The 18976-nt window shown below is 39.0% G+C and overlaps 2 protein-coding genes and 1 long non-coding RNA gene across 11 annotated transcripts; 1 reads left to right on the top strand and 2 right to left on the bottom strand.

Moving 5' to 3' along the window:
* Positions 1-5352: 5352 nt before the first annotated feature.
* LOC131300907 (uncharacterized) lies at positions 5353-12293 on the top strand. 2 transcript variants are annotated; one of them, XM_058327046.1, is made up of 3 exons: positions 5353-5647; positions 9648-9702; positions 10061-12293. In XM_058327046.1, the coding sequence occupies exon 3, from the start codon at positions 10083-10085 to the stop codon at positions 12111-12113; it is 2031 nt and encodes a 676-aa protein (XP_058183029.1). In that variant the 5' UTR covers positions 5353-5647; positions 9648-9702; positions 10061-10082; the 3' UTR covers positions 12114-12293. The 2 variants fall into 2 exon arrangements, with proteins under 2 accessions (XP_058183029.1, XP_058182948.1); XM_058326965.1 differs by lacking the exon at positions 9648-9702.
* A 119-nt stretch (positions 12294-12412) lies between these two features.
* LOC131301429 (uncharacterized) lies at positions 12413-13243 on the bottom strand. Its single transcript, XR_009191284.1, has 2 exons — positions 12926-13243; positions 12413-12823 (listed from the first exon to the last, which is right to left on the bottom strand). It is a non-coding gene; the product is annotated as an uncharacterized LOC131301429 (long non-coding RNA).
* A 1293-nt stretch (positions 13244-14536) lies between these two features.
* On the bottom strand, positions 14537-18043 carry LOC131301021 (probable E3 ubiquitin-protein ligase RHC1A). 8 transcript variants are annotated; one of them, XM_058327641.1, is made up of 3 exons: positions 17824-17955; positions 16344-16454; positions 14537-15755 (listed from the first exon to the last, which is right to left on the bottom strand). In XM_058327641.1, the coding sequence occupies exon 3, from the start codon at positions 15696-15698 to the stop codon at positions 14826-14828; it is 873 nt and encodes a 290-aa protein (XP_058183624.1). In that variant the 5' UTR covers positions 15699-15755; positions 16344-16454; positions 17824-17955; the 3' UTR covers positions 14537-14825. The 8 variants fall into 8 exon arrangements, with proteins under 8 accessions (XP_058183624.1, XP_058183291.1, XP_058183547.1 ...); XM_058327308.1 differs by lacking the exon at positions 16344-16454 and having other exon boundaries at positions 14537-15760; positions 17854-18043; XM_058327564.1 differs by lacking the exon at positions 16344-16454 and having other exon boundaries at positions 17854-18016.
* Between the last annotated feature and the right edge of the window lie 933 nt (positions 18044-18976).

Below are 18976 nucleotides of genomic sequence, written 5' to 3'. Positions count from 1 at the left end.
GAGGAGGCTCAGATCATCAAAATTCAATCGAGACGCTATTTAATGGAACCTTTAACGAAATCCGTTAATCATTCGGACGAAAGAGAGCGTTTTGATTAACGGAAGATAACATTGAGAATAAAATTGATTTTTTTAAAAGAATGGGAATCTAATTGAAATTTAGAGTAACGATTGAGGGTATTTTGGAAATTTTCCAATACAAGGGTTTAACAAACCTAATATAAAACACAACTACTTTGCTATCGCCTAAGATAAAAGGCGCCGGCGACATGAGAAAGCCTTGAGACCTAAGGAATAGAACACAGTGTGAATGCAGAAACAAAAAAAAAAAATACAATTAATTCAAACAAAACCGTAATTGCAAAAACAACAGAAAAAAAGAGAGAAGACAATTAACCCAAACAAAACAAAACCGCAATTGTTTGCCACTGCTGCGAGTAAACCACTTGAACACTCTTCTACCCAGGACAACCAAACCGCTGGCCGGATCGCGTCCATTCATAACCGCGGCCGACACAGATCAGTGGGCCAAAGACCCATCAACAACTTCAGCATCATCGCGCTCCTACAACAATAGCTCGGTAACAAAACAGACCTTAGCAGACGAAAGGGGTAAGTAACCTTCACCAACACCTAAAGAAACCAAAACAAACCACATGCAAGCACACCCTACGATTGGATTGAACGGGGAAGGGAAGAAAGGGACGGGAAGCCCAATCCAATTGGAGAGAGAGAGAGAGAGAGAGCAGTCACTCGGACGGGAAAGGGAAAAAAAAGAGCGGGGGCCCGAGTGATTGGAAAAGAGGGGAAACAGAGAAAGGGAGAGCAGTCACTCGGACGGGGAAAGGATAAACGGAACCGGGGGGGGTGCGAGTGACTAGAAAATAGGGGAAACAGATTGCATGTGCGATTAGAGGCAAAATCCAGGGTCGCCGGGGGACATTGCCGAAGAAGAATGTCTCGAGCGCTGAAGAAACGAACGCCAGAACAGGAAGTAGGGCTCGTTGGAGGCAGAGAGAGCAAAGCAGCCGCAGAAACGATTGGGGATTTTATTCAATACTTAGAAAGGAGAGAAACTTTATGGTACAACGGGTATATAACGCATTTGGTATCCCTTCTTCTCAAAAAACTTGACACGTGGCAAACAAAAACTAAAACAAAATTTGAGGGCTTCAATTGTAATTCCCGTACAAACGACTCTTCTTTCCGTACAAAGGCTTGGTTATCTTTAACTTAATTGTTTTTTTTATTTTGTATGCTTTGTTCGTCTTTTTTAAATTTTTGTTAGATTCACGTGATATTTTTAAAATTAATCATCCGTTTAGACGAGAGGAGTCTAAGAAATATAAAATTATGACCAACAAAAAAATCAACAAAGATGAAAAAAAGTAATCCCTCCGTCTCTTTTAAGTGTCTTGCTTCGTAACTCCAACTTATTAAAAAACATCATCATTATACCTTTCACATCAATTTTTTCCTCCACTTTTCCTACTTACCCATAATTATTACACTTTTACTCATTAACTTTTTAAAATGGAATATACTTTTAGGGACAAAATAGACAATACACCAACTTTTACCTACTAACTGTAACTAACTTTACAAAATGAATACTTATTAAGAGACAACCCAAAATAGAATATTGGACTCTAAATAAGGGACGGAGGGAGTATTAAACAACTGTCTTTTAGAGCTTAAGTGTCATTTTATTTGAAATTTTTCATCGGTTCATATATTTATACTTTACCGATTCGTTTCATCAAGATGAATGATTAACCCTAAAAATTACAACAAAAAGCTAAACGAAAAGTTGCGAAATGTAAAAAATACCAAAATAAGTTTCGAACAAATACTCCCTCCATTCTATATTGAGTGTCCATATTATTATTCCGAACATTTTAAGAAATTTTTATATCTTTCAATTTATAATGCTAAAAATACCCTATATATGGATTGAAAAATATAAAAATGAGAAAATACCCAATCTATAAAAATATGGATCAATGAAAAATTTCAAATAAAACGACACTCAAGCTCTAAAAAATAGTTGTTAATACTTTTTTTTATCTTTATTGATTTTTTTTGATCATAACTTTGTACTTCGTAGACCCCTCTCGTTTGGACGGATGATTAATTTTAAAAATAACACGTGAATCTAACAATAATTCAAAAAGACAAACAAAACATACAAAATAAAAAAAAATTAAGTTAAAGATAACCGAGCCTTTGTACGGGAAGAGGAGTAGTTTGTACAGGAATTACAATTGAAGCCCTCAAATTTTGTTTTAGACTTTGTTTGCCACGTGTCAAGTTTTTGTGAAGAAGGGATACCAAATGGGTTATATACCCGTTACACCAAAAAGTTCCTCTAGAAAGGAGGGGGGGGTGGCGCCATCCCCAAGACGAAATCTGTGCGGGAAACCCTAAGTAGTTGGGGGAGAAGGGGCCAAAGATATTAGATAGAGAGGTTAGAGCTTCTCTCTCTAACATATGATTCTCCTACCGATGATCTTTTTATATGCTACTGTATATGATAACTATAGTTTTAGATATGCAAATTGAGGGATATACAGATTATGTACCTCAGTGACGAATTATGTTTATTGTTTCTCAAATAAAAAAAGAAGAAGAAGGCCTTACGATCCTGAGAAATGATGGAAAACGAAATAAATAAAAATTGTGTCTCTTGTTTGGATAATAACAAAAGAGGTAATTTATTTGGATAAATGCATAAAAGATATGAATTTCTATTGATTAAGGGGTGCTTGAGAGTCCTCCATTTTTTAGATTGTGGATTACGAAGTTTAGGTTGTTTATTTTATTTTCTTATCAGAATCTGAAAAAATTTATGGTTAATGATGTGCATACTAGATTTTGCGGAATGGTAGTGGTGAATTTATATTGGGAATTCGAAATCTCATTGATAGCAGTTTTCAGATTCTGCATTCTCCAGCTTTTTACCAATAATAATGGATTTTTCCAAAATAAATTCTGGAATTGGCTCTCAAACACCCAGAATGCAAAACTTCACAATATGAAAATTCATAATACAGACGACTAACACCGGTAACATTATTTTTACAAAATCTAAGGCCAAATTAAAAGGTTTAGCATATTTAAACGTAGTTTGGTTATGATGCAGATGGATTTTGAAAGATATTATTGAAGTTAAAAAATATAATATTTTATTTTTTTGGTATTTTCATTATTTATCTATTAGGGGTTATGCTTTTTTAGAGAGAGAGAGAGAGAGTATTTGGTTTCCTAATCCGGTTTGATTTGATTTCCCTGTTTTCATACGGGCTTGGTCAAAAAGAGTTATAGTATTCTCTAGAAGTCAATATTAGGTCTATAGGTCATGTCTTGTTTTGCTAATCTATTTCCGATTAGATAATTTTCATAATTTCTTTAGTTTAACACTTGATTGGAAAGCATTGCCCTATGTAATTTTATTTCCTAATATGTTTAGGGTATCCTGGGTTATATAAATAAGCATTTTATAAGCCAAAGAGTCGAGTAGTAACTTGCCGAGCTTTGATTGTAGCTTAATAAACTTACAAAAATGTAAAAGTTTATTTTATCTGTTACAAGCTGATCTTAATCGAGATCTTAAACGAGTTTTTAACAAACAAATAATACTTACCAATATCCGTTGAGACTAATTTTTTACAAAGCTCTATAAAATAATATTTTAGAATTTATGAATATTTTTTTGGATTTTTTTAAAACCTGAAATGAACTCCACATAAAATGTAGTGTAACTATGTAGTGTATGTAGCATCTCTCGATTGGAAAATTAAGTGAAAATACATTAAATTGGTTTTGTTTGTTTTCCAGTTTAATTTTGTTTTGTTTTTGTTTTCTAATCACTACCTTATTTTTCTCTTCAATCATTATCCTATTTTTCCGATTATACTTTCATTTCTCTCTATCTCTCTATCCATTACCTCTCTCCAATTATTACCCTATTTCTCTCTCCACCCACTGCCAAAACTAAAATACCCAAATATGGAAACCAAACAAAAGAATTCTATTCCTTGACTTCCAATGGTCAAACCAAACGTTTGAATAGGAACTTATCATTTTTTCCCTTATAACCTGCTCACATGAGCGATAACCATTGCTTAGTGCAGTTGGTAAGTCACTGCCTCTCCTCTGTGGAAAGTCTTGAGTTCAAACCCTTTGAGGGCTAGGTCTATGGATAGCTCCTGGACCCTCCTTGCTAACCTAACACCCATCACTAACTCCTGTTGATGTATGCTGTCTGACAAAGAAAAACCTTCTCACATGAGCAAACACGTCAATATAATTATCCACGACATTACTGGGAATGAGATTTCCATGAATAGGATACCCATTTTTGATCTTTGATTTCTATCATTCAAACCGACCCATAAAAGACACAAAGTAAAACGTTATCTTTCCACATGAAGGTCGGGTGCGAAAGTCTTCACGAGCTCCTGTACATCATTTAGAATGAGATAAGAGTACGATCTCCTTGAACAAAACGAATAAATCATGTCACTTTAAATGGTAAACACGACAAAGTTGGCATCAAAGATTCTACGGCCTCAAACACTTGCAGCAACACTATTACGCGCATACTCACATTCACGTTGGAATCCACTTTGTTTTGTTAAGGGTTCTTAAAAAGTAGTGTAAGTGCTTATCTGCAAATTTTAAACTTAAAAATATGTATTTACGAAAATAGTTTTTTGATTTTTTTTTTTGCATCGTTCAAAAAATCTCATCTAGATCTATCAAATAAGATCCATATTGTTTAAAAAAACTATTTCAGTATACCCAATATTTTTAAACTTGAAAATTGTGAATAGTTACTTATTTTTTAAGAATTGCTAGAAGAAAGGAGAAAGTCTACAAACATAGACATTACAAACACACGAACTCACTCGCATTGATAGGGTGTTTGGAAACCTACTTTTTGACTTTTTATTTTCAGATTTTTGGCTTTTTGGATTATGACCAGAATGCATTTTGAGTAGTATGCCCCATTTACAGCCTGCACGTGTGTGGGTTTGCTTCACAGTAAAATTCTTAGGTTGGGCTTTGAGTTATATTTGGGAAGATCAGGCCCAAAACACTCCTTTTTTTTTCCCTTTTATCAATGGCCCAAAAATACTTGGCCCATTCTAATCAGATGAACTCATACGTGGCAGTCTGACAAAAAAGGACAGGAAAACCCAAATCCGATAACAGACAAAAAAATATACTTTTAATAATTAGAAATAAAACAAGTAACTTTTCGTTTCCCTTAATCCTACAAAATAATTAGTACTAATTAATTAATTAATTAATTACCATTTCTAAGCTTCCCCCCTCCCGCAACACCGTTTTCTCCATTAGGCAATTGGATTTCCGTTACAAGATACACGACGCCGTCCGAGCCTCCGTTATTTATTCCGCTTTCCTTTAACTCGCATTCATCGAAAGAAAAATCAAATCAATCGTCACACCCCCAAAAAAAACAAATCGAACAAACCCTAGTTCGTTCATTTCCTCATCGATTCAGTTTCAGCCTCGCATCGCCTATCCCTCTCTCTTCTCTCTCTCTCCTCTCTCTATCTAGAAATTCTTCTCCAATCGCCGAGCAGGATTTCCCGCTCGATCCGTCGCCGCCCGTCAACAGGTAACGGTTTTCGCACGCGCTTCTCTCTCTCTCTTGGAAAACTTCGATCGTTTCTGTGTTGGCTGATTTTGTGTGCAGATTGAGTTTTTTGACGTGTTCGGGGATTTTAATTGGTAGATTGGACTGGAGTTAGGTTGTTTGGGCAATCGAATTGGCGGTTGTGATTCGGATAGATCTTGAGTGGAATGGCACGGTATCCGTTGGGGCGATTGGGGATTTAAAAATTGTTTCGGTTTTCGTGTTTAGGTTTTATTTTGTTTGGACGGGAATTCATGCGAGGCAAAAAGTTTAGTCGGGATTCTAGGTGCTCAATTTGTGTAGGCATTTTGTTTAGTGGTTGTACGTTCTAGGACGTGGTTACCAATCAAGAATCCAAGGAATTCTGAAGATTCTGGTGTTACCAATCAAGGACCCCAAAGAATTTCAAAAACTCTTGTTATGCGTCGTTCGAACCCTAGGTTTGGACTATTTTGCTTCAGTATGACTGGGGATGGCTGATGTTCAGATGAATGGTGTTTGGTGATATCTGTTGGGCAATGGGTGGTTCAATGGTTTCGTTTGGATTTCGTCTTTAGGTTTCCTTTTGTTTGGACGGGAATTCATGCGGGATAAAAGTTTAGGCGGGATGCTAGGTGCTCATTTTGTGTGGGCTTTCAGTGTGAAGTTTGTTTTTAGGGCGTGGTATTAGCCAAGAATCCCAAGGGATTTCTGAGAATTCTGGTGTCACCAATCAAGGACCCCAAAGATTTTCGAAAACTCTTGTTATGCGTCTTTCAAACCCTCGGTTTGGAGAACTTTGCTGCAGAATGACTGGGGATGGATAGTGTTCTGGTGTATGGATTTTTCCACTTGAATTGGGTTTCATTGATGGAAGATTTACTGGTAAAAGTTTAGTCGGGATGCTAGGTGGTCATTTTGTTTAGGCTTTTTTCGAATATCATTTGAGAATACAAATTTGTATTGTACCCCAATAATTTATTTTGGTTAGAATCATTACCAGAAAAAAAGAAAATGATTCTATTGATACATTTGAATAATTAAATGAGTGATTAAACGTTTCACAATTAGTAAGCTTGATTTATTGTCATAACCCGTATTTTCCAAAAAAATAGATCTATTTAAACCACGATCATGAGCAAGTGCATAAATATACTCCTGAAAGATAAGCGGATATATGAAGTCATGTTGCTGAGATGTGTCTAGTTCTAAATTTCTTTTGAATTCCTTCATTTTCAATTTTAATGAATTTGAAAGAAATTATATTGAAAGCTCTTCGTTTCTGGTTCTCCTGTAGCTAGATTCTCCGGAACCATAAGAATCCTTAGTTAGAATTTTCTTGTCCACACCCCTTGAGTGAGATTTTGAGAAGAGTTTCTCTTTGGAGAGCACAGTACGATGAAAGTTGTAAGCTGTGTTCGGGGGGGGGGGGGGGGGGGGGGGGTAGTTATTGTCTATCGTTGGCCTCTATGGTAGAATCAGTCGGGGGACCTGAGAGGCGGTGGTTTACCCTGCAGCGGATGTCAGTGGTTCAAGTCCGCTTATCTCCAACTCGTGAACTTAGCTGATACAAAGCTAGTTTAATCATTAATGGTTGTTTTTAGAGGATGTGGTATCAATCAAGAATCCTTAGGAATTCTGAAAATTCTTGTGTTACCAATCAAGGACCCCAAAGAATTTCAAAATTCTTCTTGTACGTGCATTCCAACCCTAGGTTCGGAGAATTCGGCCTCAGGATTACTGGGGATGGGTGGTGTTTGCATGCAAGGATTTTCCACCTGAATTAGGTTTCTTTGGTGGAAGATTTACTGGTCACGTTGTTGTTATTTATTTATTTGTGGTTATAGATGAAATATACTAGACGCCTGGGTGCGCATATGCAAATTGTGTTATATAGAAGACGGAAAGAGGAAAATCTGAATTGAGATTAATATGTAATGAAATCTTGAGATGTGAATGAAGAAAAGAGGGGAGAAGAAACTTGGGGTCACACAATGTTTTTTCTTCTTGGCAGTTCCTCTAGGTAGTTGTTGTTTGGGAATGAAAAAGAGTGTGCCAGCCTCAAAACTGACTTTCACACCAAAAGGGTGTAATAGTAATACTCCCATATATATGTTGCACGCCCAAATTATTCCTTTTCTTGTTTACTTTTGAAAGAAAAAGCCGAACGCATAAACAAGCGCGGTGAAACTATATTAAAGGGGCTCTTCTGTTTACAATGTCGTTTATGGATCAGTGAGGTATGACAATTTTACATGTCACAACTAGAATGCGTTTGGAGGATAAATCACCCATAAGAGGAACTAATTGGCCCAAATTCGTTTCCCCCTTGGTCGACCCATTAATGTGCCAAACTAGGCTGACAGTTTACTTCGTAAGAATGTCTCATCTTGTTTCCATTCGGTGGAATTTGGGTCGGGCCAAGCACAAACGTGGTTTACTCAAGGACTTGGGTTGGGCCATCGCGGTGGAATTTGGACTCCTGTTATGCTGGATGTGACTATTTATTGATGGCTTTGTGATTTACAATTTATCTACTTAACAACCCACTGAGGGAACAGTGCACTCTAGGTATGTACATCTATTTGGCAGACATGTCTTATCCTTGTCAAAATAGGCAAATTTAGTATTGCAGCAAGACAAGACAGACTGCACATGTCACATACTAATTTTGAACTAAAATTGATTGCACATATGTTAGAAGTTATTTTATCATACACGTCTCTGCACATTTTTTTTGTTGGGGGCGGAGGGGATGGAATTTGGACTCCTGTTATGCTGGATGTGACTATTTATTGATGGCTTTGTGATTTACAATTTATCTACTTAACAACCCACTGAGGGAACAGTGCACTCTAGGTATGTACATCTATTTGGCAGACATGTCTTATCCTTGTCAAAATAGGCAAATTTAGTATTGCAGCAAGACAAGACAGACTGCACATGTCACATACTAATTTTGAACTAAAATTGATTGCACGTATGTGAAGTTATTTTATCATACACGCCTCTGCACATTTTTTTTGTTGGGGGTGGAGGGGATGGAATTTGGACTCCTGTTATGCTGGATGTGACTATTTATTGATGGCTTTGTGATTTACAATTTATCTACTTAACAACCCACTGAGGGAACAGTGCACTCTAGGTATGTACATCTATTTGGCAGACATGTCTTATCCTTGTCAAAATAGGCAAATTTAGTATTGCAGCAAGACAAGATAGACTGCACATGTCACTTATCTGTCTATCCCTCCCTCGCCCTACAAGTTTTTATTTGATGCTATTCTGGTTGGATGAAAAGTTGGACATCAGATTTATTGACTGTGTGTCTGACTGCTACTTTGATGGTGGTTGTGTTTGTGGCATGGCTCCTAATGTGCTGTTTGCAGTAGGCTAGGGAGTTTATAATGGCCATGAACCTAACCAGTGCGTGTTTTGTCCAGCATTATTTATGTTTCTTCAATCTTCTGCTGGTCTCTCAAATCTCAGTTTGTATATTGTTGTTTATTCTTTCTTAGCATATGCATATAGTTCTCAGAAATAGGGTGATCAACTGCAAAGTTGATTGTTAGTTTTCCTTGCTTTTGCTCGCCTAACAAAATGAAGTGCTATCTATTCTTTCACCATTGCGGATTACAAAGTTAAAAGTGAGTCTGGAATTGGGTTTTCTGAAACTCTTTTTTTCCCTTGAACTTTTTTGTGTGGAAACTTGTTTTTGCTCCTGCCTATTCTTTTCAATTACGTTTTACTCTTATGAGTTCGCTTCATGGTGGGGTGTCAATTATGTGGAAGAGGTAATCTGTATGGTTTGTGGGTTTTGGTCCAATAACACAGACCTGTTTTCTCGTGTTTGTATTGCCTAGCTTCTTCTTAGTTTTTTTTTTGGTTGGGTTGTTACTTTCTTAGTTATATTGCCTGGCTTGAAGAAGAAAAATGTGCTAAGTCTAGGGTTTTAAGTATCAAATTTAGGTTCTCTTTTGTTGGTTAACTTATCTATCCGCAGGAACCTGTTCCATTTTCAGGACTCGGGAGGACTTCTCATCTTGTCATTTAACAGGGTATCTTGTGTTTTCAACATAGTTGGTGTCCGTTACTGAGTCCTGCCGATTTTCTATAGCATAATATGTAGTAGACCTGCAAAGAAATGCAACTTTTTATTATCCATATCTGTGCTATTCAAATTTTTTTATCCATCTGTATGTTCTCAATTGTTTTGTACTGTTGGTGTAGATGGCACCTCTTTCTCTCACACGCGCACACACACACCCCCACATGAACGCGTGCAATTCTCTTTCAGTTCAAGGAGTACTAACTTGAACATGAGGACGTTATCGTCTTGAATTTATTTGCATGGTTGCTCATATGGCTCTATCTCTGTTCAACCCATAGAGTAAACTACAACTTTGGACATTGCAGATTATTATCTGCTTTCGAGGACATGTCTCCAGCATCCAGATCAAAGTCCAAGGACAAAAAGGCTGGCAAAGAACCACAGCAGAAGTCTGCTTCCAAGCCTTCAGTACACACTACCTCCGGCAGTGGGGTCCCCGTCAGCGGATACAATCCTCTTTTGGGGAAATTCCACACACTTGACCCAGCACCAATTTCTTCTCCTCCATCTCTCCACATAAATGGCCGATTCCGCAATATAGATGACACAGAAGATCATTCTGGGAACAACTCTCTTGGAACTGGCACAGAGTATGACACAATTTCAAACAACGGCAGTTGGTCCGGTGAGTCAGAAGAACCTAAAGAGAAAACATCTCATAACCCTCCGCGTCAGGAGGCAATAATACCAGGAGCCGATAATGATAAACGCGAAAAAATCCGCCAGAAGAACGAGAAGAAGCATCAGCGTCAGAAAGAAAAGCGGGCTCAAGAGTTGCACGAAAGGTGTAGTGGCTTCCTCATGTCAAGAAAATTGGAAGCTCTTGCCCAGCAGTTGGTTTCAATGGGATTTTCTTCAGAAAGGGCGACAATGGCACTTATTTTGAATGAAGGCAAGATAGAGGAGTCGGTCTCATGGCTTTTTGAAGTGGGTGAAGGAGATAATCACCAGAAAAACAATCTTGACGAGGGTAATTTGAAAATCGACATATCGGAGGAGCTAGCGCGAATTGCAGACATGGAGATTAGGTACAAGTGCTCGAAGCAGGAGGTTGAAAGAGCTGTTGTCGCTTGTGAAGGTGACCTTGACAAGGTGGCAGAAAGCTTGAGAATGCCAAAGCAAGAGATACCCTCTTCCGGCCCCCTGAAGCCTGAAGAACATTTAGATCCACCGACTGTCAACAATGGTGCGATATCCATACCTGGGAATCAAAATTTATTCAGGGCTCAACAGAAACCCTACCCATCTCCGTCTCCTAGCATACAACAAAGAAGAGATGAAAAAGATATCAATTACGCTAAACCAATAGTGGGGGTTGGAGTACCTGTGGAATTGGGGGGTAAAAATATTCAGGCTTTGAGGAAAGAATATAAAGTTCAACCCAAATTGGATGGGGCGAAACCAATGCAGATCCCAGTGATTGCTGCAGATAAAAGGTGGCCAAGTGGGGTACCAAATCCTTCTCTCCCCTATTCTTCAGCGTCACCTTTGCAGGTTTCGCCTGCACTTGCCAAGACAGAAACCCGATACGTGGCACTTGGGAGTGAACTGAAGAATCTTCAACTGGGATCAGTGAAGGAACCAGTTGTAGTGATGCAGAGACCCCAATCTGCCAATTTAAAGCAGATAACACCAACCACCACAAGCATAAGCTCGTCATCTCCGCCCGGGACTACCTCCAGTTGGTATCCGAACGCTGTTGAGGTATCAATCCCTAATGGATTAACGGCGCACATTTCTAGTAACAATTTGGGTTCGAATCAGTTGTACAACCAACTTCACTATCACCAACCACCTAACCAATATCTGTCCAATGGTGGTACAGTGGAAACCCTAGGAGCAAGCCGGGGAAATGGTTTGTGGAACAGAATGGGTACTTCTCCGACACTCGCGGCTGCTTCTTCTCTTGGGCTTTTTTCTGGGTTGGGCTCAAATGGGTCATCTGGGTCTGGGTCATCGTTTCCTGTGGACTGGAATACAGGTGGTTCAACGCGGCAGTTCGATTATACCAACATAGACTGGAGTTTGGATAGGAATTCATCTATGTCTAGGTCAACTGGATCATGGCAGCAGGGCACGACGACGACGACGACTCCTATGCAGAACAACATTCGCACCTACGACCCACATAGTTCCATGCCTTCCATGCCGAATGGTAGGACTTCTACGAGACCTGCTTTGATTAATGGCGGCGGCAGCAGCGGTGGTGGTGGTGGTATGATTGCAGGAATGCAAGATGGGGTGACTTCCGGGGAGATGTCAGGTGCTGGTGGTGGCTCTAGGGAGTGGTCTTCTCCTTTTGAGGAGAGGGACATCTTTAGTTTACCCAGGCAGTTTGTTTCTTCTCCTTCCCTGTAGGCGAGTGGAGAGGACTTGAAAAAGAATAAAAAGGGCGAAAAAGAAAGAAGAAAAAAAATCAGTAAAAGACGAGATTGTGCTTGGGATTTGATGTTGGTGTTGGGTTCTTGTGATGCTGCTGTGTTTGTGATTGCCCTTTGTCAATCTTATTGAAAATGGCATCTGAGAATCCTTTGGTTCTGCCCTTTAATGTTTCTTTTCTTTCTTGTTTTTTTTTCATTCGTTAGTTTGTGGTCCGATGGTTCAGTCTAAACAAGTCTATGCATGAGAGAGAGAGAGAGAGAGAGAGAGAGAGAGAGTGATTTCTAAAATCACCATTCATAGCTGGTACCATTCTTCAACTACTAGACCCTCCTAACCGCCATTCTTTGGTTACTATTTTCTCTTTTCAACAAACATTTGGCCCAACTACCAGTCACATTAACCCCTTCTTCTCTAAAAGTTGGAAGATTTTCACAAAATTCTACCAACCAAAATGAGCACCAAGGTGAAGGAAGCAATTCTGAGAGGAGATTTTACTTCCTCAGATGACCGATGATGACAGAAGGAGCACGACGGTGCTGTTTATAGCGCGAGAGTTCCACAGAATGCAAAGCCAACAAAAGTTACAAAACGAGCGAGAAACTAAACCTAGCCGCCAGGAACCAAACTGCTGGTGCCGCATCCATCCTAGTAGTAAAGTCTCCGAGAACGAAAGTGTGGGATCCATCCTAGTAGTAAAGCAGAACGAAAGTGCGGGCTTCAAAATGGCTGAAACGAAGAAAAAGAAAACAAAATAGAGCATCAACTATTTTTTATTTGGTGTTGGTTACCTGGTATTCGGTTCTCATGATGTTGCTGTGTTTGTGATTGTGATGAATCTTGGTGGAAAAGCATCCGAGCGTCGTATAGTTTCTGCCGGAGGGGGGAAAATCTGGCCTTTGAGAGGCAGAAGGTTTTAACGTAAGACGGAGTAATGCAGCTGCTGGATATTTCGAAGTCTTGAATCGATACGGTGAAAGTCACCAGCGAACGGTTTTTTACGTGATGAGCTTCTACCACTGATGAGAGCCAAAAACAGAGAGAGAGAGAGAGAGAGAGAGAGAGAGAGAGAACCTGAGATGGGAGGACCATGCGTTGATGCGTTCCCCAATTTTTTAATTACTATCCAGTGCATTACTTAGGGTTACACACCGTTCGGATCGGATTTCTATGAATCCAATTTTAATTCACGAGTCACGGTTTTTTGAAAATAAAATCCGTGTCCGGAAGTCTCGTGGCTCGGTTTCAATCCGAGCCTTGAGTCACGGTTCGGTCTGATTTTGTTCACGAATTACATCAATCAACAACCAAACGTTTCATATTCTCTGCCATCTTCCGTGTAAAAGTAAAAGGACCTCAATGAAAAAATAGTTCCAACAGTTCGATTCAATAGTTCCACGTCCACTTTCAGTTCCATTAAAAAAAACACAGCAAAGTCCTTCAATAAAAAAAAAACAGTTCCAGTAAATTACTTCAATAAAAAAAACATCAACGTAAATCTACCATTCTCTAGAGTGTGACAACTCAAGATATGAAACTCATTCTTGAATTGGTTTAAGAGAAACCTTTTCTAGAGCTACAATAAGTGTAAAATTATACGAGTAATTATTTACTATATGTTACATATATAATTATATATTATAATTTTTATTTTTTTATGTTAGTAAATATCTCACGGTCGGATTTGGATAATCCACGGTTTTCAAATAAAAACCCAATCCTAATCCGTATCTCACGATTTTTTAATTTTCGAACCATTAATCCACTGACAAAATCCAAAAGGTACAGATCGGTTCAGTCCAAGCCGGTTTTGTGGTTCACCAAATTTTTTGTGTAGCCCTAGCATTACTATCTCGAAAATTTGTTATATCCACACAGAATAAAAGAGAGAGTTGCACCTACAGACCTCCTCTGACAGTTAATTTGTAAGAACGCCCAGTGGTGACAACCCTAAGTGGTAACAACCCTAATTAGGTTAGGAAGCCACAATTGAACATTCCATGGTGGATGCAAACTTCCGTTGGTTAGACGGTCGTGTCCATCGAAAAAGCTACACTGATCGCCCATCCTCAACTTTTTTCCTAGTAAAAAGAAAACTTAAAACAAAATGGTAACAATGCACTTTAGTCCGGACCGCTTCCTATGCAGAGTCGTGTGTGGATGGATCTCCTCCACTTTACCCTGGAGTTAGCACAATGGTAGTCACCTAGCAATCATGAACCTACCAACAACCAAAAAAAAGAGAGAATAAATCACTAGTTCGAAATTCTGACTCCCGGACACATGCTATCAAATCGACAATCCATACAGTATTTTATCCCGAACAAAAATGCACAAATTTCCACTGACAAATCGACAAAACCAACAATTACTAAACAGAAGGAAACCAAGGCAATCGAGACTTAGGTTTGAACATCACATAAGCTGAAGATGAAAAATCTCTACAGGCTTTGTATACCTCTTAACATCACACTGAAAGAAAGCACAAAGACAGACCAGTTGATACAAATTACAAACGTATATTTACCAAGGGGGGAGAGAGTTGATAATGACAGCACACAAAAGAAAGCAGAAGGCAGCAGTGAGATAAAACTTATTAGTAACAATTGAAAAGCCATCCACAGTAATTCCTCCATTGTTCTCTTCTTAACTCCATCTGAGGAATAACAAAGAAGTGCTGCGGTTGGATGATCAAAAAGGCCACAGAAATGAAAACGGATTCCTCCTCCCCTGATTCGATCCACCATTTTCCCTACTGCTGCTGTTTCCCACACTACTTGTGCTTCCGTTCCCGCCACTTGCTCTTCGATTAGTTTGAGCATTGGCAGAACCAAGTGGCGGCAGCTCCAGGCGGCACACTGGGCATGAGTTGTGCTGAACCAACCAAGGAACGATACAGTCGGAATGATAGATATGCTCACAAGGCATCTGCTTCGCTTCACAACCCAACTCAAACTTATCTTTACAAACTGGGCAGTGGGAATCAGTGTTGAGATGCTTCTGGGCGATCTTAACGGTGGGCATTGCATCAATTGATGAACGAGGCGCTGGAGGTGGACCTTGCCTATCGTTCATAGTGAGCTGTTCAATCAGTTCTTCCAATCCAGGCCCCGCGAAAAACTCACCGAAATTAGCTGGCCTCTGTCCAGTTCTTGGACTGCCATTAAAGAAAAACTCAAACCCATCATTGTCTGATATTCTAACAGGGGCTTGGCCTTGAAATATCAACCATGGACCAGAACCAAAGGCCATACGTTGTTCAGAACCAAGATCAGATCTCGGCCTATTTTCAAAATTAGGGTTTCGTCCAGCCATTCTCTGCCTCATAATAGCCGCAAATGCATCCATAATCTCAAATCTTGGATCAGAGAAGCGTTCCATTAATGCAAAGTTGGATCCATCATCAGAATGGAGCCCTGCGAAATCCTGGTGTCTGGTGCCCACCGCCTCATCAAGTTCCTCTACAAAGCCCCCATTGCAGTGTGGGCAAACCGAGTTACGGCCTCGAAGCTGAACTGGCTGACTACATTGATGACACCAATGTGTGTTCCCGCCACTAGACATTTTCTACCACTCAGACCTTCTAAACCCAATCTGAAATCTGACGATCAAATACCTGATCTATTCTGCAGAAAAGGGGTGGGAAAAAAACTGGTCTAAAAACTACAAAACATTATTAAAATCTCCAAGAAAATTACTCAATGTTGTGGCCAGCTACTTTTGTAGGCCAAAAAACCTAACACCAAAGATCCAACAGAAATCCACACAGGAAACATTGCAGTAATTGCAGGTTAAACAGGAAATCAAGGCACTTAGAACCATGCAAGGAAGTCAACGGAGAAAAAGTATTCAACATACAGAGATGAAGAAGATAAAACAGAAGCAAATAAAAATCCATATGTATCCACGAAGACGTAACATCACCATATCAACTATCACCAGAACCAAGAAATAACTAATCTTAACTGAGAGGGGACATAATAATCCCATTCCCGAGTATATAATAGCCTCTATGCTCCTAAGAACTTGAAGGCAAAATGACTAACTATTAAAGCACAGACGCTGAAATTGGAAAACATTAAATACCTAACTGATGACAGTAAGGCAATCACAAAAGTCCCTCAGAAAAGGGCGTTGCACAACTTCTTTCCAAACGCCCGAAAAAACTTGTCCGGACAAAAAACTTAGATTTCCATCTTGTTATCATACCTACAATAACCAAGCACTCCAATGCCAGCAAGCAAGTTTCAAAAGCACTAGCTCCAGATTTGTTTTTTGGGAGATAAGCTATGAAGCATTGGACCCGACGACATGAATACACTGAAAAGAAAAAAAAATCTAAAATAGTAGAGACGAATGCCAGGATTAATAGACAAAAAAACAAATATTTTGCAACATCTAGAAACCTCTAATTCGTAAGTTCAACAACTATATACGTTAATCTTGCTATTTTATTCTTCCACCAGAAGTAACCAAATGTTTGTTTTATTATATCAAAATATTGTCATGCTCATTCTCATAAAAGTTTGAATTCATGACCTAGATTATAGAATATCCGAAAAAGTATCTTAACTTCCTGAAATCAAAGAGAGTCTTAACCTATAAGTGAATGCATTTAAGAAGTATCAGGCATGCATCCACAAGACTACCTGATCAGCAGGTATCCAATACGCTATGAATCCCAACTAGAAGTTTTCGTGCCTTGTGTAAGATTTCAAAAGGAGAAGGCCAAATACAATACACAGAACATATGGATACCAAAGAGCAAAACAAAATTCCACCATAAGAGAAAACTAGAAAATGGTAAAACCAAACAAGTTAAACAACAATCAAATTGCATCTCTCATGCGATTAATTCCCAGAAAACGAAGGAAAATCAATATAAGCGCCAAGTAAAAAGGAAGCCATAATTCAATTTAATGAACATTTTATTGGTATGTAATTTAATGACCAAAATTCACTGGAGACAAGAGCAATTGATGTACAAGCTAATGGACATAACATCATAAAGTAGATAGGAATAAGCAACCGATAAGGATGCAAATTCAATGAAAACTATCCCCATACACAAACATAAACGAAACCCGAATCAATGCGAGTAGACGGATTTATTCGCACATCAAAATAACATCAGGTTCCAATTTCAGAGGAGTAAGTAAACATCCAGTTTCAATTCCAGCAGACTAAGAATCTAACACAATTGCACATAATTGTCAACCAAAGAAACAAAAGAGCAATTCAATTTTATTTTTTTGGCCAGACGAGAGGATGGTAGTACCTTTGTATTTGTTAGATTACTACGAGGGTCAACTTCCTATCCATAGGAGTTGAACCCTAGACCTCAATCTCCAAAGGAGCGCTACCCGACCATTGGGCCAAATCCCAAGGTCAATTCAAAGGAGTAAATAACATCAGCTTTCAATTTTAACAGAGTAAATAAACATCTAGTTTCAATTCCAGCAGATTAAATATCTAATCTAATCTAACATAATTGCGCCTAATTGTCAACCAAAGGGCACTTCAAGATGTTGTTCAATAGCAAGAATTACTAGCAAGAAAACCTGTATCCAAAGGACTGAAAACTGGAAGGGGCAAAAACACGTGTGTGAGAAATTAGTGGAATCTAACCATTAGAAGGAGATGAGAGGTGCAGATGAAAAACCCTAACAAAGAAAGTGGAGATTAAAACCTGCCAAAATTGAGAGTCAAGAGGACGTACAATTCATGAGGCGGTGGTTTTCTGAGAGCGAAAAGGAAACCATATCGAGAGAGGAGAGAGAGAGAGTCGTCGTCGACTCGTCGTCGTGGACTGGTATTTGGGGAAAATACGGTTCTAGGAATTTCGGTGGAGTTTAATGGCGGTCCTTGAAGTTGTATTGGTTGCGCCGCGTGCGTACTGCGCACCCGTTATCCTTGTCTGGGATGTGTCTGTGGTAAATTATAGAAACATGCCCCAAGGTTCACATTGGTTACAAATGTGCCCACAGGGTCGCACTACACTACATGAGATCTTCCCTCGTTTGGATGGTGGTGAAAAGGGGATAAATAAGAAATGAGAGCCCTTTCTTACCAAATTTTATCATTTTTGGTGAAAAATAGTGAGATTTGAGTGATAAATGGAAAGGGCCAATAAAAATATATTTTAGTTATTTTTACTTTTCTCTTCATTTCTCACCAAAACGTTCTATTCAAATACGGAATTTCACAAAAAATCATAACAATTTCCTTTCTTTTTCTCATGAAATCCCTCCATCCTAGGGGCTGTCCAGAAGTCAACTACTAACACTGTAATAGAAATAAGCTAGTATTATTGTAAATTATGGAAATATGGTCTAAGGTTTCTCACCTTGGTAGGCTACATGTGTGCGGCCCATAGGATCCACTAGACTACATCTTTCCTCCGTAAGTGAAGAAGTCAAAGTACTAGTACTAGTTATTAAAGATGATGCGTGTAATTTTAGGAATATCCCAAGTACAGTATTAATCCCTTATCTCTACCAATCAAAGGTTGTCCCTAACGGGGAGGGCGATGGATTGGAGGGGACTTCGGGTTGATGCTGTGAAACGAGATGCACAATATCGTATTGTGTACTTTTAAGCCGTCAGATCGTGTATCCGACGGCTCAGATTTCATTTCGACAATCAACAATCGAAAGCCATTCATTACTGAGATGAGATCCGAGCCATCAGATGCATGATCCGATGGCTTAGAGGCGCGCAGCACGGTGCTGCACACTGGTTGTGGTAGCTGTTGTGGGGGATGGATTCAAATGACTATCCTCCCCTGCAGATGCTTGTAATTTTCATAACAAGTGAGAGTAAAAGGATATTTTCTTAATTTT

This window comes from Rhododendron vialii, chromosome 1a (genome assembly GCF_030253575.1).
Source record: "Rhododendron vialii isolate Sample 1 chromosome 1a, ASM3025357v1".
Classification (NCBI taxonomy): domain Eukaryota; kingdom Viridiplantae; phylum Streptophyta; class Magnoliopsida; order Ericales; family Ericaceae; genus Rhododendron; species Rhododendron vialii.
Note: the sequence above shows the minus strand (reverse complement) of the source record. Positions and strands in the feature narration are given on the sequence as shown.